At 38.8% G+C, this 19,521-nt stretch overlaps 6 protein-coding genes, 1 long non-coding RNA gene and 2 pseudogenes across 10 annotated transcripts; 7 read left to right on the top strand and 2 right to left on the bottom strand.

The window, feature by feature from the left end:
* The first annotated feature begins 206 nt into the window (after positions 1 to 206).
* On the top strand, positions 207 to 1,146 carry LOC147920028 (uncharacterized). Its single transcript, XR_015590928.1, has 2 exons — positions 207 to 724; positions 808 to 1,146. It is a non-coding gene; the product is annotated as an uncharacterized LOC147920028 (long non-coding RNA).
* Positions 1,147 to 2,281: 1,135 nt separating this feature from the next.
* Positions 2,282 to 3,779, top strand: LOC104763767 (F-box protein At2g05970 pseudogene; annotated as a pseudogene). The gene has a single exon (XR_015590926.1). The product of XR_015590926.1 is annotated as an F-box protein At2g05970 pseudogene (transcript).
* Positions 3,780 to 3,901: 122 nt separating this feature from the next.
* Positions 3,902 to 5,657, top strand: LOC104763766 (UDP-glycosyltransferase 83A1-like). Of its 2 annotated transcripts, XM_087501672.1 has the most exons (4): positions 3,918 to 4,466; positions 4,552 to 4,981; positions 5,083 to 5,176; positions 5,286 to 5,657. In XM_087501672.1, exons 1-4 carry the CDS (start codon positions 3,962 to 3,964, stop codon positions 5,334 to 5,336), a joined length of 1,080 nt encoding a protein of 359 aa, XP_087357798.1. In that variant the 5' UTR covers positions 3,918 to 3,961; the 3' UTR covers positions 5,337 to 5,657. The 2 variants fall into 2 exon arrangements, with proteins under 2 accessions (XP_010485444.1, XP_087357798.1); XM_010487142.3 differs by having other exon boundaries at positions 3,902 to 4,466; positions 5,083 to 5,657.
* On the bottom strand, positions 5,599 to 13,429 carry LOC104763765 (putative mitochondrial-processing peptidase subunit beta, mitochondrial). 2 transcript variants are annotated; one of them, XM_010487140.3, is made up of 10 exons: positions 13,390 to 13,429; positions 7,877 to 8,703; positions 7,482 to 7,646; positions 7,252 to 7,389; positions 7,010 to 7,161; positions 6,809 to 6,917; positions 6,619 to 6,717; positions 6,424 to 6,489; positions 6,132 to 6,239; positions 5,599 to 5,991 (listed from the first exon to the last, which is right to left on the bottom strand). In XM_010487140.3, the coding sequence occupies exons 2-10, from the start codon at positions 8,546 to 8,548 to the stop codon at positions 5,905 to 5,907; spliced, it is 1,596 nt and encodes a 531-aa protein (XP_010485442.1). In that variant the 5' UTR covers positions 8,549 to 8,703; positions 13,390 to 13,429; the 3' UTR covers positions 5,599 to 5,904. The 2 variants fall into 2 exon arrangements, with proteins under 2 accessions (XP_010485442.1, XP_010485443.1); XM_010487141.2 differs by lacking the exon at positions 13,390 to 13,429 and having other exon boundaries at positions 6,128 to 6,239; positions 7,877 to 8,548.
* On the top strand, positions 8,658 to 10,252 carry LOC104763764 (small ribosomal subunit protein eS19z). The gene is made up of 4 exons (XM_010487139.3): positions 8,658 to 9,062; positions 9,574 to 9,664; positions 9,748 to 9,931; positions 10,021 to 10,252. The coding sequence occupies exons 1-4, from the start codon at positions 8,979 to 8,981 to the stop codon at positions 10,091 to 10,093; spliced, it is 432 nt and encodes a 143-aa protein (XP_010485441.1). The 5' UTR covers positions 8,658 to 8,978; the 3' UTR covers positions 10,094 to 10,252.
* Positions 10,565 to 13,072, bottom strand: LOC104763763 (microtubule-destabilizing protein 60-like). Its single transcript, XM_010487136.3, has 8 exons — positions 12,048 to 13,072; positions 11,922 to 11,967; positions 11,754 to 11,846; positions 11,548 to 11,667; positions 11,343 to 11,441; positions 11,092 to 11,151; positions 10,918 to 11,012; positions 10,565 to 10,822 (listed from the first exon to the last, which is right to left on the bottom strand). The coding sequence occupies exons 1-8, from the start codon at positions 12,869 to 12,871 to the stop codon at positions 10,684 to 10,686; spliced, it is 1,476 nt and encodes a 491-aa protein (XP_010485438.2). The 5' UTR covers positions 12,872 to 13,072; the 3' UTR covers positions 10,565 to 10,683.
* On the top strand, positions 13,360 to 16,091 carry LOC104763762 (UDP-glucose 6-dehydrogenase 3). The gene is made up of 2 exons (XM_010487135.3): positions 13,360 to 13,807; positions 14,405 to 16,091. Exon 2 carries the CDS (start codon positions 14,417 to 14,419, stop codon positions 15,857 to 15,859), a length of 1,443 nt encoding a protein of 480 aa, XP_010485437.1. The 5' UTR covers positions 13,360 to 13,807; positions 14,405 to 14,416; the 3' UTR covers positions 15,860 to 16,091.
* A 53-nt stretch (positions 16,092 to 16,144) lies between these two features.
* On the top strand, positions 16,145 to 17,333 carry LOC104763761 (iron-sulfur cluster assembly protein 2-like). Its single transcript, XM_010487134.2, has 3 exons — positions 16,145 to 16,618; positions 16,732 to 16,786; positions 16,954 to 17,333. The coding sequence occupies exons 1-3, from the start codon at positions 16,330 to 16,332 to the stop codon at positions 17,099 to 17,101; spliced, it is 492 nt and encodes a 163-aa protein (XP_010485436.1). The 5' UTR covers positions 16,145 to 16,329; the 3' UTR covers positions 17,102 to 17,333.
* Positions 17,334 to 17,708: 375 nt separating this feature from the next.
* Positions 17,709 to 18,851, top strand: LOC104767287 (uncharacterized; annotated as a pseudogene).
* The last annotated feature ends 670 nt before the right edge of the window (positions 18,852 to 19,521 follow it).

Below are 19,521 nucleotides of genomic sequence, written 5' to 3'. Positions count from 1 at the left end.
TTTTTTTTAAAAAAATTTACAATAACGTAAGCTCATTTGCTCTCTTATGAAACACAAACACAAGTCAAACTTTGGGATCAAATTAGTCTTGATTCCCAAAGAAAAACGACGAAGGGAAAGATCAATTATATAACTCGCTGTCGATTCATCCTGTCTTACTCTAAAATATTTCCCTATAAATGAATCAAAACCTTTGGATTATAACTCACAAAAAAAAAAAAATGGTAAGGCCACGTGTTGTGGTCATACCTTACCCAGCACAAGGCCATGTTCTTCCTCTAATGAGTTTAACCACAATCGCATCATCAATTCCTTATCAAAATCATCCCATGATGATTTTGTTGGGAATGGGATCAATCTTGTTTCAATCCCTGACGGTTTAGAAGATTCACCGGAAGAGAGGAACATTCCAGGGAAGTTGTCTGAATCGGTTTTGCATTTTATGCCTAACAAAGTAGAGGAACTGATCGAGAGAGTGATCAAGGACAGTAGCGGTGGTACGATCATAAGCTGTGTTGTAGCGGATCAGAGCTTGGGATGGGCAATCGAAGTTGCGGTTAAGTTTGGGATCGGTTTCCGGTTATTGTGAGTAGGTATTGAGGAAAATTTCAGGGTATGATCCGTGTACCGAGAGATATGCAGAGATTTATTATAACCGGCCTGACGTTCAGAAAGCTCTTCATGCCAACACTACTAAGATCCCGTACAAATGGACAGCTTGCAGGTTTATATCAAAACTTGAGAAGATCATGTTAATTATTTTTGTTGTATAGCTTGACTTTAACTAGAATTGGTCTTTTGTGGTAGTGAGGTGCTAAACCGGAATTGGAACGATACAGATTCGTCAGTTCTTCCTATATACCGGGAAATGATTGCTGGCGGGATTAGAGTTTGGGTTTTCAGTGGTGACGTTGATTCAGTTGTACCAGTGACGTGTTCCTTGTGAAGTGTTTCTTGAGAGGCAAGCCACTTCTAATGGCTTGCAAAAAAATGCAAGTCAAGAGAGAGCTTTTTTAATGGAGTCTCAGACGTTAAAAAAAATTTATGTAACAATATTGTTTCTTTAAAACATTTTATCTTTATCTTTATCTTTATTTATTTTTCTCATATTTTCTTATTTTTAATAGCATTTCTATTATTTAATAATTAATCTCTTATATAATAAAACGGAAGTACACAACTTTTTTGGGTAAACTATATAATTTTTATAACTTGGTTAAAAAATAGGTTATACATTAAATATAAGTTGGTTACAAAAAAAATTATAGATTAATTGGTCAATCCGTGAGATATATGATACACTTAAAAATATCTCAAAGAATCCTCTTAAAGAGAATATTCCAAAAGAGAATATTCCAATGATTTATACAATTTCCAAAATAAAATCATTAGTATTCTATATATTGTTACAAAATATATACTATTAGGCATAAAAATATACTGTTAGGTGTTAAAAAATAAGAAAATCTTGGCAATTTATCACAATACTTAATCGTGATTTCCGATATCTTAACATGCAGTTAAAAATAAAATCTTACCTAAGCAAGAGTCATTTTAAAAATTTTCACCAAACATGTTCAAAAATTAAAATAAAAACAAACAACAAACACATAACCATTTCTCATTCATAAAATTACAAAATTAACAATATTCTCATATTAAATTTACAAAATAGGTGTTTTTTTTTCAAAGTCATCATATTTAGCATATAATTTTATTGCATAGTATTTTATCAAAAAAACATTTAAAAACAATCATATAAATTATATTTTATTCTAAAATTATAATATAAATAAAAAGAATTTCAACCCGTGCTCTAGCACGGTCCTAATCTAGTTAAGATAATATTGTGTAGCCTAGTCACCAGTATTAAAGTTTTCTATTTAATGTAAGATGTATTCTTTTATTATTTTCATTTTGTTGTTTTGGGTTAAAGTCTATATTCTTTCTTAATTTCATTGTCTTATATTTGATTTTTCTTGTTTATGTCAACAAAACTGAACAGAAAAAAGAAAATCATAATGATTTGGCAATAATAATTAAGATAATAAATAACCTTTTTTTTTTTTAACAACAGATAATAAATAACCTTAGATATATGATATAATTTAGAAAGGCTTGGTTTATTCATTAACACAAGATGAGTATTTATACATAATGGTAAATATATGATAAGGCTAAGTTTCCTATTCTTAATAATACATAAGAGATATATGTAAATATTCTTAATATATATTCTTAATATATATCTTCTAAATCCTTCTAGTTGATATTGGTAGATCTCCAGTTTCCTTGATAATATACAAAACCCATAGACAGGTGTAACAAGCTAGTATAAAAAAGAGAAGTCCCATGAATTTCTCAAAATTGGTGATTTTGTTCTGAGTCTCTTTGGTAACAGCAGAGTATTGATTTTTTTTTTTTACTTTGGGGAGAAGACTTCAAATGGGCCAAAGCAAGGACCGGACATTCAAGTGGTCAGAGCTTTGTCCGGACCTGCTGCGATGTGTCTTGGAACGTCTGAGTTTCACAGATTTTAATCGAGCTAAATATGTTTGTTCGTCGTGGCACTCTGTTTCGAGAGGCTGCGTACCTAAACGAAATCAGATTCCATGGTTGATTCTCTTCCCTCGCGACGACATCATCAACAACAACAACAACAGTAGTTGCGTGTTGTTTGTTCCTGACGATAGAGACAGAGTTTACAGAACGAGAGATCTCGGTGTTGACTTTGTGCGGAGTTGTTGTCTGGCTACTTATGGAAGCTGGCTTCTGATGAAGGACACTCGTTCGAATCTCAACATTCTGAATCCGTTAACCGGTGAGAATATAGTTTTACCAGTTACTTCAGACTATTTCGTCCCACCTGCACTACCAAAATATGAGAGGGAAAGCATAGCTTGTCTTTGGATTGACGATAGAAGCAAAGATTACGTAGTTGTGTGGCATGTGGTTGAGGAACTGCTCCTTACCAAGAAAGGGAACAATACGTGGCGACGGATTGCTTATACTCACTGGGAAGATGGAAAACAACTGGTTTACGAACACAAGAATCAGACGCTCTACTTTCACGGTTACACTATCAGGATCTGGTATTTATCTGGAGATGAACCATTAGAAGAGTCTGAATTTTTTCCTCCAGCTCATTTTGCCATTTGGGATTTTATCACTGATAGATGGATAGACGAAGAGAAGTATCTGAGAGAAGAGGAGTTGTTCGTGAGAGAGCTTCTTGACGGCGGACTATACATTGCAGTGAGTACAGTATCTGGTGAAGTTTATAAGGTAACTATTGTAATGCAAAAGTGCAAAAGATGGCTCTTCTCTGTCAGCAAGATGAACCCTATAAACCTTTGTTGGCAAGTAATTGATTCCCTGGGAGATGAGGCGGTGATCTTAGACATGGGCATTACTGTTCTCGCCAAAGACGTGCCAGGGTTCAAGAGAAACTCAATCTACTTCAGTGGGCTCGATTATGGCAGAAAGAATCCAGACCATATATTTGTATTTGATCTGGCAACCCAAGAGATTGAACCTTTGCCTCAGTGTGTTTTCTCCTCCATACAATTCTCTGATGCTCGATGGTTTCTCCCCGGGTTTTAGTTTGGTTTTACAATTGTTAGCGTAGATTGCTCATGAAGAAGAAGAAGAAGAAGATATCTGATTTTTGAGTCTACACTAACAATTGTTACTTCCAAAGATGTGTTTTCTCCTCTTTTTGTTTAAGAGTTTTGTATTCTGGTTATCATAATTTTATATTTTACAATAACGTAAGCTCATTTGCTCTCTTATGATACACAAGTCAAACTTTGGGATCAAATTAGTCTTGATTCCCAAAGAAAAACGACAAAAAGAAAGATCAATTATATAATTCGCTGTCGATTCATCCTGTCTTACTCTAAATTATTTCCCTTTAAATGAATCAAAACCTTTGGATTATAACTCAAAACAAAAAAAAAATATGGTAAGGCCACATGTTGTGGTCATACCTTACCCAGCACAAGGCCATGTTCTTCCTCTAATGAGTTTCTCACGTTACCTTGCGAAACAAGGAATCCAAATTACATTCGTAAACACCGAGTTTAACCACAATCGCATCATCAGTTCCTTACCGAAATCATCCCCTGATGATTATGTTGGGAATGGGATCAATCTTGTTTCCATCCCTGACGGTTTAGAAGATTCACCAGAAGAGAGGAACATTCCAGGGAAGTTGTCTGAATCGGTTTTGCATTTTATGCCTACCAAAGTAGAGGAACTGATCGGGAGGATGATCGCGGACAGTAGCGGTGGTACTGGTACGATCATAAGCTGTGTTGTAGCCGATCAGAGCTTGGGATGGGCAATCGAAGTTGCGGTTAAGTTTGGGATCAGACGTGCTGCTTTTTGTCCCGCCGCAGCTGCGTCTATGGTTCTTGGATTTAGTATTAAGAAACTCATCGATGATGGTCTCATAGATTCTGATGGTAAGAATAATAAACCATATTTGATGTTTTAGAATTACTAAGATGCCTTATAGTTATAGCTATTGTTTCTATATCGTATATGCAGGGACTCCGAGTGTAAACAAGACAATTCAACTATCTCCTGGGATGCCGATGATGGAAACAGACAAGTTTGTGTGGTTTTGTCTGAAGAACAAAGAATCTCAAAGGAACATATTCCAACTTATGCTTCAAAACAATGAGTCAGTTGAGTCAACGGATTGGTTGTTGTGTAACTCCGTGTATGAACTCGAAACAGCAGCCTTTGGATTGTGCCCACAAATATTACCAGTTGGTCCCATTGGTTGGGTTCATAGTCTTGAAGAGGATTCCATTTCCACGTCACTAGGAAGCTTTTTACCTCAGGACCGGGATTGTCTAGAATGGTTGGACCGGCAGATTCCCGGTTCGGTTATATATGTTGCCTTTGGGAGTTTTGGGGTTATCAGCAACGCTCAGTTAGAAGAGCTAGCAATTGGTCTGGAGCTTACCAAGAGGTAAAAATTTGAACATAACCGGGTGACGGTTCTGGTTTACTCCACTCGCTTTACTCTGTCTGATTATTAACTAATATTCAGTAATTATATTGATTCAATAGGCCGGTCTTGTGGGTCACCGGCTCCGGTTATCAACCACCAATCAAAGTCGGCTCGGATCAGGTCAAAGTGGTGAGATGGGCACCACAACGGGAGGTACTTTCTTGTGGAGCCATTGGATGTTTCGTGAGCCATTGTGGATGGAATTCAACTTTGGAAGGAGCCCAAAATGGCATACCATTCTTATGCATCCCTTATTTTGCAGACCAATTTATCAACAAAGCATATATATGCGATGTATGGAAGATTGGATTAGGATTTGAAAGAGATGAACAAGGAGTGGTTCCGAGGTTAGAGGTGAAGAAGAATATCGATGAGATCATGAGAGACGGTGGAGTGTATAAACAACGAGCCATGAAGGTTAAAGAGATCATGATGAGAGGGGTTGCAAAAGATGGAGTTTCTTATGAGAATCTTCATAAATTTGTCAGCTGGATCAAATCACAAGTGAATTGATAAAGTTTCAATAGATTCGCAATGCATGCATATTATTACAATGTTTCTAAAGAACGATAAAATGCAAAAGAAATTAAATGTATCCAATTCAAGCTTTCAAACCAAACATCCAACAAACTTATTAGTGTGTGTATGGGAAAATTATGAAGAGAACAAAAAATCAAAACAGAGGATCTCTAACATTTTCCAGTAGAGGATAAAGAGTAAATTGGTACATTTATTTTACCAGCGATGATGTGAAATTATGAAAGATACAGTAAGAAAAAACTCAAAAATAATGAATCCATCATCACCTTGTTCTGCTCTCTCCGCCTACGGAATCTCCCCGTGGGCGAACCTTGCGGTTCTCTGACCGTTGTTTCAGAGCCTTAATAACGGTTCCAGTAGGTTCTGCGTCTGAACTTGTTGTAGTCTGGCAAATCTTGGATTGGACCGATGGCTGAGATCGCAATGTCCTGCACATAATCACATAAGCATTCACTTAATCACTCTTGGGTGTTGTAATCTTGTTTAGCAGTCTAAACTCATATCTCTTTTTTTTTCTTGCATTTAAAGAAGCCTGGAGGATAGAGAGGAAGAGAGAGATATGACTTACCTTGTCATACATATATTTGTTGGCAACACGTTTTACCGTGCTGGCATCAACAGCATCAATCCTAGCAAAGAGTTCAGCGATTGGGATTCTACGCCCATAGGTCAGCAGCTGCACATATCACAAGAATTGATGCGTTTTAGAAGATAATGGTGTTGTAGAGCGGAACATAATGGGATGCTAAGGTTTGTTTGTTATCTTTGACCAAGCAAAGTATAGACTTCATTAATCTTTGACCAATTCAGTTATAAATTTACAAGGTTCTATCAAGTTGCTTATATGATTCAAGGCATACCTGACGACCAATATCTTCAGCAATTGGGCTAGTTCCATCCATGTGAAGTAACAATGATGATTTCAGCTGCAGAGAAATTTAAAATCCGTTGGCATTAAAAAAAAAATCAAAAATAAATGAACACAACTGATTTACACATGTAACTAGCTAAAGCTAAATCTCGGGAAACAGAGACAATATTAGTTGGGTGCTAACCTGATTCCGTGCACGTGTCACATCAGCGTCTGAAACTCGGTAGGCCAGCTTGGTTACCTCATACATGATGGCATATGATAGATCATCTAAGCAATCGGCCTAAAAAGGTAGCTTACAATATAAATATGCTTATATCGAGAAATTCAACAAAGAGATAACAGCTAAGCGAGCTATGGAACTCTCGGTTGACCTTGGCAACTGCATAAACGCCGAACAGTCCAGTATCTTTGTAGTTGGTGTTAAATGCCATTATGCTTTCTGCTATTTCATTAATGGCAACCCTCTGGGTCAGGTCAGAACTGCACATAGAAATACAATGTTCATCAACACATTGCAAAAAAGCTATTCTTTGAACTCATGGCTAGAAATAATAGCCAGAGAGCAAACTCACCCCACGTGTTTTCCACCACCAACATTTTTGTTCCAAGAACCCAACATAGTTTGCATAACCATAAGAGCAACGGAATCTGGATCTGTCCAAGATGCTCCCTCAAAGGCCACAGCAAATTGTGCAAGGGGTAGGTCGTCATCAATCATTCGGACCTGCAAAGAATTTCAAGGGTTAGAGATTTAAGAAAGAGAGAAAGAATACTGCTTAAAGAGAAGTAGCAATCATATAGGTTGTGTCTTTACCTCAGAACCAGTAAAACTAGCAGGTTCGTTGGCAACCAGTTGAGAAGTAGATGTTGGATCAGATGACAACTTGGTAAATAGCTTCTTCACTTGCTCAACAACTTCCTCATGATTAACAGCTCCTGCAGCAGCAATCACCTGACATATGTTTTGGATGAGCAAACATAAGAATCTTAACAAAATCAATAACCGATTGTAGGAAATAATAAAGAGGTAAACAAAATTAATACCATTCTGGAAGCTGTGTAGTGAGTCTTAATGTAATTCTGTAGGTCCTCTCTGGTGATCGACTTGACGTTCTGAGCAGGCCCCAAAATAGTTCTTCCAAGGGGTGTATATTGGAATGCAGTAGCATGTAAATGGTCAAGAACCACTTCATCTGTTTGTCCCTCCACCTACGGCCACACAAATTACCAAAAAACTACACTTTAGAGTGTATTCTATTTTTAAAGTTTTCATTTTTAGGCACACGAGAAACAGAAACTTACGGTATTGATCTAAAAACACAGATAACACACAATCAAATCTGCTTATACAGCACAAGATATAAGCCAATGCAAAGATAAATCGAAAACAAAACAAAAAAGTTCGAATTTTTAAGTAGACAGATAAATAAAAAGCAAACCTCTTGCATTTCTCTGAGGATGACATCTCGTTCCCGGTTGATTCTACCTTCCTCGAACTTGGAGTTCTGTAAGATATCAGCCAAGACATCCAAAGCCTGGTTGACATTCGAATCCAACACCTTGGCATAGTACGTGGTCTGTTCCCTCGATGTATACGCGTTCAAATGACCACCAATATCTTCGATCTCTTCCTCCAACGCCCTCACAGTACGCCTCGACGTGCCTTTGAATATCATATGCTCCAGAAAATGAGCTGTTCCGTTGGTCTGATCAGACTCGAACCGAGATCCAGCGTCGATCCAGACTCCAACGGTTGCGGTCTTCGCCGAGAGATTAGACTCAGTAGCGACTCGTAGACCATTGGGCAAGGTTGTGACACGGGTCTCCGGAGCTGACAAGATGTGATTGTGTGAAGCTAGGATCGGAATTGGCGATGCGTATTTAAGAAACCTCTTGTCCGGATTCTCGAGCTTCTTGATCTTACTTTTGATAATCTCAGCCGCGTGATCGTATGGCATAAGATGCGGCGGCGGCGGGGATGGAGTCGCCGGAGATGTGGAAGCCGGCGCCGAATCGATTGCTGAAAACGATGAGGAGGATCTTGTCACTTGATTCAGAGACAACCGTCTCTGAGATCGGCGAGCTAGGGACAGTAGATTCTTCATCGCCATTGCTGATGATGATGGCGCTTCTCTTTGCTCTTCTCTCTCTCTCTCTGGCTCTCCTCTAGGGTTTGATTGAAAAAGCCAGAAATGGCAGAGACGACTCGAGATGCGAAGTAATAGCCAGTGGTTATGCGATTATGAAACGACGACACTTTAAGACACTACCAATACGATGTCGTTTTCAATAGAAAATACTAGTCAACTAAATTTAAAAGGCCGTATTAGGCCCATTATTATGAACAAGATTGGGCCATGAGAAGGGGTCCGGGTTTAAGACCCGGATTCGAGAAAACCCTAATTGAAAGAGAGTGAGCCGTATATAAAGAGTTTGTTAATGGAGATTGAAAACCCTAGCCTTTGCGGAGAGACACAGACAGTGAGAGAGTTGGGAGAAACCCAGACGAAGATCACGCTTTCTTAATCTCTCGTTTTAGCTATGGCGACTGGTAAAACTGTGAAAGATGTCTCACCCCATGACTTCGTTAAGGCTTACGCTTCTCATCTCAAGCGATCTGGCAAGGTTAGTAGATGAGTGCTTCCAAGTTCTTTCGTGTTTTGAGTAGAAATGATCTACGCTTTTACTTTTTTTGTCTCCTTAAATTTTGAAATCAGAAATCTTTCCTTGAATTTGAATAAGCCCAAGTCTTCACATTTATGTAATCTGCTCGTTTTTGTGTGTTTTTGTTATTATTAGTGTTGTCGTAAAAGTCATTTTAAACTGCGGAGAAATGTGAAATTGTTAATAAAGCTCAAATTTTGATTTTGATTTGTTGCTTGTGGGTATATTTCTCAGTATGGTCAATATGATGTCTTGTTAGCTTATTTTTTTCTGTTGAATCTATTGAAATTTGTATCTGTTGCTAACAATAATTGTAACCTAAGTTAGTGTTAGTAACTGTTTAGTATGATACAAATGCTTTGAACCCACACCGTAATTCTCTAAGAAGGTCTGATGAATTGAATGAAACGGGCAACTACTGATTGACGTCTTTAGTTGTTTGAATTGACATAATGTCTATTGTTTGTTTTAGATTGAGCTTCCCCAATGGACTGACATTGTGAAGACCGGAAAGTTGAAGGAGCTTGCCCCATATGATCCAGACTGGTACTACATCAGAGCTGGTAACCTCTCTTTTTACTCTCCTCTTGTCTCTGTATTTCTCAATGCATGTAAAGTTTTTCTGATGAAAACTCTTGTTATGCAGCATCTATGGCACGGAAGGTTTACCTTAGGGGAGGTCTTGGAGTTGGTGCTTTCCGTAGAATCTATGGAGGCAGCAAGAGGAACGGTAGTCGTCCACCACATTTCTGCAAAGCCAGCGGTGGTATTGCCCGACACATCCTCCAGCAGTTGGAGACAATGAACATTGTTGAGCTCGACACCAAAGGGTAACATTAATATCTCTGCCTTTATACATCTTACTCTTTAGAGATCTTTGAATAATGCTAATAGTAACACTTTTTGTTCTTCTCTTCAGAGGAAGAAGAATCACTTCCAGTGGCCAACGGGATTTGGACCAGGTTGCTGGCCGTATTGCAGTTGAACCTTGAAGATCTTAATGTTCTTTTTTGTTCTTCTACTACTTTTCAGGCCATTGTGCTTTTAGTGTTTATCTTTACTTTTATGAACTGTTATCATCTCTTTCTGAAGACTGCACTCTTAATGTTCAAAGATTTTAAAAATTTTGGTGGTGGCTTTGGACTTCGAAATTTATGTCTTCCTCCCTTTTGTTGTTTTTGCGTCCGAGATATCTTAACCAAATGAACTAACAGAGCGCAAGTGCGATTAATTATTGGTGTATATGTATCTTTTAATTGATTTACCCATGTTGAACATTATGCAAATTCTAATCATAACAAAATCAACCGCTATGTTATTGTGGTTTTCTGAAGAACTAATGCAGACAAAAGAATCGATCATAGTTTAATTTGTGTGTGAGACACGGTTCTTTTTTTTGGATAGTTGAGTCTTAGATAAAAGTTTCAATGATTATATCTAAATGGAACCGAGGAAACCTAATCTTGCAAGTTGCAACTAATTTGGTTGCTTCAAGGAAAAAGTAAGGTTCTGTTCCGAAAGAGGTGATATGGACAAGGAACAAGTTTATTGAAGAAATGTGCAAATTGAATGAAAAGCTTTTTTAGAGGTCTTGCTGTTTGAAGAGGTCGCTCATGTAAGATCCAGTGTTGCTCCAAGACGATAGACTGCACCATGTTATCTTCTTGTGTTGCGGTATATTAAACTTGAATTCTCTGGGTATAGTCGGGTGCTTGTTCGACCTTTAAAGAAGAAACACAACAACAGTTAGATCTGTCTGGTACTTCTATGTTTCATCCATCAAGAAAGCAAAATTCAAGAATGTCTTTTTCTTTACCTTTTGGGAACGAATGGCCTATCAAAGTATGGCATTGGTTGTGCCTTAGGGACCAACTCTTTCCTCAACCTTCGTATCTCGTCTTCTTGTGCTAGCTAAAGAAACCAAAAAGTGTATCATTCTTTCATATTTGATTACATAAGAAGCACAAGGAGTTTCTTCTCATGTGCATACCTTTCGCTGCCGTTCTCTATCTGTTTTGTATTGCTCTATTAGGTTTATCTTCTCCCCAACCTGATACAATGATTTAATGCTGGATTTTATCATACAAGATCAACAAAGGTGAAGGCAAATGACTGAGGATCAGCTTTTATATATAAAAATTTAAGACTCTGCTTGTGGTAGATGAGTTCAGGCCATAACGAGAAACTGAAAACATGCATAACTCTCAACTATGGACAAGATATGTGTGTAAAATACTTTACCTGGTAATCAAATTCCGCTCGTTCTACTGCTCGAATGTCTGAATGGAGCTTCAAGTCTACTGGTATTGTGATGTCTTTCACATGAGGCTTAACCAAATTCTGAACTCAGAGAGAAACATTACAGTGTTAAACAAACCTTTCGAGTACAGATTCATCTGCTTATGTTTACGTTACAATTCCAAAAATGAAGAGCAAAGGGACTCACCTCAGGTTCATCAGTTGTCCAGGGAAGACCTTGAGCTATAGGGATTCTCATTTTTTCCTCCTCCAGTTTCATCTCTTGTATCTTCTTTGCAAACTCTTCTTCTTTCATTCGTCCCCGTTCCTGCGTAGACATAGACCAACAATCACGAATCAATAACTATCATGTCCGGAAAAAGCTATTCTCAAGTTGTATTGCCAAGTATATACCTCAGTTCTGAGTTTGAATGGCTTCAAAGAGGTGACTTTGATCTGCTTCTTCTTCGATCCTCTACTCCCCACTGATGCAGAGGATTCCAAGCTCTGTTACAAATAGATTATCAAACTACATCAACCATTCAAAGAAAATCATATGCTGCATCAAATTAAACACATTACATTTTTTCTACCCCTCCGGCCACCATTTGAGTTCAGACTTGGAACACTGCAAAAACACCAAATCAGACAAATTAAAACTAAGTATGCATAAGATCAACAGTTTCAATAAAATCTCTATCTGTATACCTATTGTCCCATGATGAAGAAACTGAGGCATGAGGCTGTTCTAGTCCAAGATTCGTAGCTGTTAAGACCAAATCAGATGGAGAAAACAAAGAACTCCAAGTGACTTCATCAGTCTCAGTTTCTGGACACTTAGGAGGCTTCTGCTGACTCATCATTCCAGGCAATTCCCATTTCAAAGGTTTCTTAATCTTCTGGTCTTCTTCCTTCTTATATGAAAATGGGACGCAAGTAAGCTTCTCAAAAGCTTTAACAAGATGCATCACTCTACCATATTCAGGGAGACTCATCCTCGCGTCTTCAAGCACCTTTTCTCTTCTCCTCTTCATCAAAGCAACACCGTTTTCATCAGAATCTCCAACTCCGATTTCTTCATCTCCGTCTTCCAAGTTACGGCTGGATTCTCCAATCTCTGGTTCAGATTTGAAGAACTCTTCTTGTGAAGCGCGTAGAGTCTCATACGCGATACAAACACATTTCTTCGAGTTGGAATTGGTTTTAGCTTCACATTTACAATCCACAGAAACCGAAGGATCCGTCGTCTCTTTCGTAGAGTTCTTCTTCTTCTTCTTCTTCTTAACCACCACGAATCTCCTCTCTCTGATCCGATTCCGCGGTGAGAAAACCGCCGGAGTAGGCTTCGATTTCGGATTCTTCTGATAAGATTTTCTCGATTTCGCGAGTGGAGTTGAGTGTGAGACGACGATGTTAGGGTTCGAATTCTCGGAGAATTTAGAAATGTCTTCTTGAGAATTGTTGGATTGGAAAGTGATCGGATCCATCACCGGAGTATCGTGTTTAGCATTCTTCAGATTCGTCGACTCCATCGGAGATGAGAAATTAGGGTTTTGTCTTCAGAGTGTGAGAGAATAAGGAAGAAGAAGAGAGAGACAGGGGAGGAGGAGGAGGGAATTGGTGGGTGCCAAATCTGACCGTTGCGACTTGTTAGGAAGACTCGAGAGAGACTTTGTAACGGTTTAAGTGAGTCATTTACTGGAATTACCGTAATCACGACGGATTAATTGCTTAATTTCAAACTTTTGTTTTTTTTTTTTTTGGTTTTAATGCTCGAGAATCTAATATGATTTGTCAATTGGGTTTCTGGCCCAAGCCCAATCCAAACCGATAAAATGAAACTACGTCGGTTTATTTTATTGTCAACCAAACATAGTTTATGATGCAATTTAACTTTATGGGTTGTACATGTATGTAGCTTGAGAAACACTTTATAGGTGAAACAAAGGAAAAAGAAAGAAAAAGTAATGATGCTGGATTTTGAAGCATCTTTGATCTCAAGTTTGCTTTTTCAGAATCCACCTTTCACTTAACTAAACTAATGTAACACCTCACATATTATATTAATCGAATGCAAAAAAAAAAAAAAAATACATGTTAGGCAATTACTACTAATATTTACGTGTAAAAGTTTGTTGTTGCCTTGTTGGTTTAGCTCTGCGGCTAAGTTAGCACTGCCAAATTTTGTGAGCCCCCTAGAAGGCTAGAACTAGTGAATAAAAAAAAATACTAATAAAAACTGGAAAAAAAAGTAACTAATAAAAGTTTAGGAGCCACGTTATGGGAGTCTCAGGGGCATTTACGGAGAATCATGACCTATATAAACAAGCTTCTTCTTCTGATCACCACCGTCACAATTAATTTCCCCGCAATTCCATACACATTCCCCACAACCACAACCACAACCACAGTGTGAGGAGCGAACCTGAAAAAGTTACGTAGCTCCACTCCTGACTCCTCCACATAAGGTACGATCAACGGACGTTTATTATTAATTAGCTTCTCTCTTTGTAATCCGAGATCTTCCTATTAGGTTTCCGCCATTTGATTAATCTCTCCGTTTAATAATATTACGTGTTTGCCGTCGATTTGGATCTCAAATTCGTCTACTTTTTTTGTAATAGAATTTCCGATCTGAATGCTTGTGTTGATATTGTTACGCTCCGGTTCGGTTTTGGGTTTATTTATGCACTCTGTTTGATCTATGTTGGTTTGTGATCCGCCAAAATTCACATAATTTATGCACTCTTTTCTTCGACTCTTCCTTAAACCGGTGGTTTCAATTGCATGTAACCAGATCTGCGTTTTTTTTTTTCTGTGTGATTCCTGTAATTTTTCTATTGCTCTACTTGAATTGCTTATGGGACTAAACCATGAATTCTGCATCTTCAGTTTCTTTACTGTACCGGATCTGACTTACTTACTGCATCCACCAACCTTGTTGCTTTCCAATACTTAAAAAGCTTTTATCTTGCATTTCTATTTCATATACACTATACAGTGCTCTAATTCTTGGATCTGAGATGCTTATATCAAACCTCTGAATTTATGTTTTTCCTTTGCAGATTAAATTAAAAATGGTGAAGATCTGCTGTATTGGAGCTGGGTATGTTGGTGGTCCAACTATGGCCGTCATTGCTTTAAAATGTCCTAACGTTGAAGTAGCTGTTGTTGATATCTCTGTACCACGTATCACTGCTTGGAACAGCGACCAGCTCCCAATCTATGAGCCAGGTCTCGATGAAGTTGTCAAGCAATGCCGTGGCAAGAACCTTTTCTTCAGTACTGATGTTGAGAAACACGTCAGAGAAGCTGATATCGTCTTTGTCTCTGTTAATACCCCTACCAAGACTCGTGGTCTTGGAGCTGGTAAAGCTGCTGACTTGACTTACTGGGAAAGCGCTGCTCGTATGATCGCTGATGTTTCGGTTTCAGACAAGATTGTTGTCGAGAAATCAACCGTTCCTGTCAAAACCGCTGAAGCTATCGAGAAGATCCTTACACACAACAGTAAAGGAATCAAGTTCCAGATTCTCTCTAACCCTGAGTTCCTTGCTGAAGGAACTGCTATTGAAGATCTTTTCCATCCTGACCGTGTTCTGATCGGTGGTCGTGAGACCCCTGAAGGGTTTAAAGCTGTCAATGCCTTGAAAGATGTTTATGCTCAGTGGGTTCCAGAAGATAGAATCCTAACTACTAATCTCTGGTCCGCTGAGCTCACCAAGCTTGCTGCCAATGCCTTCTTAGCCCAAAGAATCTCATCTGTCAATGCTATGTCTGCTCTCTGTGAAGCCACTGGTGCTAACGTCACTGAAGTCTCCTTTGCTGTTGGTAAAGACTCTAGAATCGGTCCCAAGTTCTTGAACTCCAGTGTCGGTTTTGGCGGCTCCTGTTTCCAGAAAGATATCCTCAACTTGGTCTACATCTGTGAATGCAACGGCCTCCCTGAAGTTGCGGAATACTGGAAACAAGTCATCAAGATCAATGACTACCAGAAAACTCGGTTTGTAAACCGCATTGTCTCCTCAATGTTCAACACAGTTTCCAACAAAAAGATTGCTGTCCTCGGATTCGCCTTCAAGAAAGACACTGGTGACACGAGAGAGACTCCAGCCATTGATGTCTGCAAAGGTTTGTTAGGAGACAAAGCCCGAATTAGCATCTACGATCCGCAAGTCACTGAAGAACAGATCCAAAGAGACTTAACCATGAACAAGTTCGACTGGGACCATCCACTTCACCTCCAACCCATGAGTCCAACCACCGTGAAACAAGTCTCAGTCGCTTGGGACGCTTATGCTGCCACCAAAGACGCCCACGGAATCTGCTTGCTAACTGAGTGGGACGAGTTTAAGACACTTGACTATGAGCGGATCTTTGAAAATATGCAGAAACCAGCGTTTGTCTTCGATGGAAGAAATGTTGTTGATGCAGAGAAGCTGAGGAAGATAGGGTTTATTGTTTACTCTATTGGTAAGCCATTGGACCAGTGGCTCAAGGACATGCCTGCTCTTGCTTAGCTTTGAGTCTTATTCTCAAGATTTGGATTGCTTTTTCTCTATATATATGTTGGTTATATCAAATAATTTTGTTCTGTTTCTTTTTGATGAGACATTTTCCAATACTTTATCATATGTTTGGTTAGAAAGAGAGACTAGATTTGGTTATTATCGCTAACCACCTTGTACGTTGGATATCAAATTTGTAAGCTTCTCAAACATTTTCAATATATAAACCTTTTACTGTTTTTCAGATTACTGTTTAATATATGATATTGTGGAAGATATAAACTAAAGATGATTATTAATTTCCTATTTTTAAAAAATATTGTTAGAACGAGATACAGGTAAACCAAAATACATGAGTAAACCAAAAATTGACCAAAGCTTATTAAACCAAACAAAGTAGCTAAGCCAATTTAAACATAATCGATATTGTGAACCAGAGAATCCTGTCACAGAATCCGGCAAAGGAGAAGGAGAGAGAGGGTATGATGATGCTAAGGCAAACGTCGAGAAAGGCTTTTCTAGGGCTACGGGCGTCTCCACTAGGGTTAGGGCGTCGCTTGTACCACGAGAATGTGATCGACCACTTTGAAAACCCTAGGAACGTCGGATCCTTCAACAGGAACGACCCTGACGTTGGCACAGGATTGGTAGGAGCTCCTGCCTGCGGGGACCTCATGAGCCTCCAGATTAAGGTCGATGATTCCGGTCAGATCATTGATACTCGATTCAAGACCTTTGGCTGTGGCTCTGCTATCGCCTCTTCTTCCGTTGGTATGTCTTCAAGATAGGGTTTTTAATTTTGATCTATTCGTTAGTCGCTCATGATCAGAGTCAGGGATAAGTAGGCAATTTTTGATTTGTATGTTTTTGGTTTGTTTGTTCAGCTTCTGAATGGATCAAGGGCAAAACCATAGAGGAAGTTTTGACCATCAAGAACGCGTAAGTGCCCTATTTTTACAATCTGCCAAAGCATGTTTCTGTTCATGTCGCTCAAAGAAGTTTTGACTATGTTTGGAATATCTCAAGTCTAGTGATATGATACTGGTTAAGTAAGTTGAACATTTGGATGGATGAGTCATTTTGTTTAGGAAATCTTAAATTCGCAGGGAAATCGCAAAGCATCTAAGGTTGCCACCGGTCAAGCTACATTGCAGTATGCTTGCAGAGGACGCGATCAAGTCCGCCGTCAGAAACTACAAGGAGAAGCAAGCAAAGGCTACTGCTGCCACTGAAGTAGAAACTGTCGAGGCCTGAATCCACTAATACTATATGCCGCATTTTGCTGTTGCTTCTGCTGATGAATTACAAGTTGCAAGGAGAGGTGTGTTTGGTTTGGTTGTTTTATGCTTACCTTTCAACTGTTTTAGTTATGTTCTTTGAATAAAATAGCTGAGCATGTTTATTAGCTATTGATTCAGTTGAGTCATTCTTCCGCATTGTGAGTGATATTTCTTTCTTTAGTGTTTTATGGGAAAAGAATTGTGCAGTGATCTTGATCATTTCAATTTTCAATCATATGATATGTAATGAAGGTAATTGAAAGCTCAAAGCCTAGACACGTCAAACTTTCTAGCTGAAACGAAAAGTTCTCTATAGACTAAAAAGCCAAAGTTACGAAACTAGCCCTTTGTTCCTTCCCTCGCTCTCCACACACACTTGTCAGTTCTGCTTATTGATTCTCCTCTGTTTCCCCACTTTCTCTCTTGCTCCCTCTCGCTCTCTTGCTTTCTTTAATCCGATTTTTTCATAGCATTACGTATCTTTCTTTGCCCCCCCCCCCCAACAGTTACTGCTCTGTCTCTCAACGATTTCTTTTGCGTTTTCTCCGGAAAGGTGACGGCCTTTGTAGCTGTTTCTCTACGCTCATCTTTCTTGGGTAATGAGCGTAATTCACTTCGCCCGCATCTCTGCTTTCCAACAAGCTTCGTTTTAATGGAAGACCATCATCAAGAATTCGAGAAGCCCATCTTCGAATTCGTCCCTAACAAGCTCAGAAACTCTCGAGTTTCGAGAAACCGCAAGATGAAGAATGGCTTCAGAGAATCTATGAGTCAGTGCGAAGAGCTCTCTTGCTACTACGGATTGAGGGAGAACCCTAAGAAAACCCAGAAATCTCTACTCGTTCATCCAAGGACGAATAAGAAGAGTTTGATTCGATGCACAGAGTGTGGGAAAGGGTTTCTTTACGAGAAATGTCTGATGAATCATCGCCAAGTGACGCATTCTGAAGAATCTGTGAGAACAAGTTTGTTGTGTAGCTTCAGTGTTGTTCAGAAGAGAAAGAGATCGAAGAGAGTTTCCAGGTACAAGAAGAAGAGTACTCCATTCTCTGTTTCTTCTTCTTCTTCTTCGTTTACAATGTTTCCTGTTTCTGTGGATGATGATGGGGAGTTATTAGAAGTCGCTGAGTCTCTGATTCTGTTGTCTATGAGTGGTGGTAAGTTCTTGAATGGTTTGGAACTCTTTGGTAAAGCTTTGGATTCGAATCAGAGAGTATCTGGATATGGGTTTTCGAGGAATGAGCAAAAACTTGTTGCTGAAGCTGTGGATGGAGACGGTGAAGAATCTGATGGAAGTTCGAAGGAGCTTTCGGATTTCTTGGCAGACAAGAAGGCCAGGGAAGACGATGAATCGGGTCAGCAGAAGCAGGTAGGAGCTGAAATGCTCAGAGAAGAAACCGAACAGAAACTTGTTCGTCAAGAAACTTTCTTTGAAGATTCAGATTCAGGAAATAAAGGTTTTCAGATGAACATTGATGAGCATCGGTGTGGGCTCTGTGACAAGGTTTTCTCGACTTATCAAGCTCTTGGTGGTCATCAGACATTTCACAGAATAAGAAACAAGTCAAAAAGTCAAACCAAGAGATGCAGAGACGAATCAGTACTGGAAGTTGGAAGCTGAGATTAATGGGTCAGTGACGTTGAGACGTAAAGTGCAGAGTGTGCTCAAGGGCAAGGCTTTAGGTCAGTTCAGGCAAGAAGTGTCACAACACGAGATCAAATGATGGAGAGAACCTTTGGATTCGATGTGAATGTTACTATATGGTTACTTGTGGAATGGAAAATTTGAGCTGGAGTATTAAAGAGACGTAGCTCTGGGTCTCTTTCTCTTATGAAGTTTTGGTGTTGAAACTCAATTGTGTCTTGTTATGTGTGATGTTTTTTTTGTAGTTTGGTACGTAGAGGAGACTTTGTTTTAGTAGTCTTTAATTTCACAAATGGGTATTCAAAGTTGTACAGCGGCATTTTTTTTTTTTTTTGCTCATTTCACATCACATGTTCAAATTCTCTAATCCATTTGCTTTGTTTCTCGAAGAAATATGAAATTTTCTTTCAAATCTAACCCTTTAGTTTCCACGTTTTGAATGTGTCACTCACTTTAAAATCGGAACAAGAGTCTTGGGGATCAAATTAATACAATCATAAACAAATCTTATGAAAACTCATAAATTCCTGGTTTGATACCGGTTAAATTTTAACAATACACGACATAATGTTGGTATGATATCGCAAAATTGAGCTGAAAGATCATATCGAGGTATTGTTTCTTCAAACTTCAATCTTATGTCTTTGACCGTATCACTATCAGGTATAGTGTCGGTTGGTCTTCGCATTAAAATGAAAACTTTTCAAATAGTTTGGCGAATGTTCATTTATATAAATGAAATCAAATAA

This window comes from Camelina sativa, chromosome 19 (assembly GCF_030686135.1).
Source record: "Camelina sativa cultivar CO46 ecotype springtype chromosome 19, ASM3068613v1".
In the NCBI taxonomy this organism is placed as follows: Eukaryota; Viridiplantae; Streptophyta; class Magnoliopsida; order Brassicales; family Brassicaceae; genus Camelina; species Camelina sativa.
Note: the sequence above shows the minus strand (reverse complement) of the source record. Positions and strands in the feature narration are given on the sequence as shown.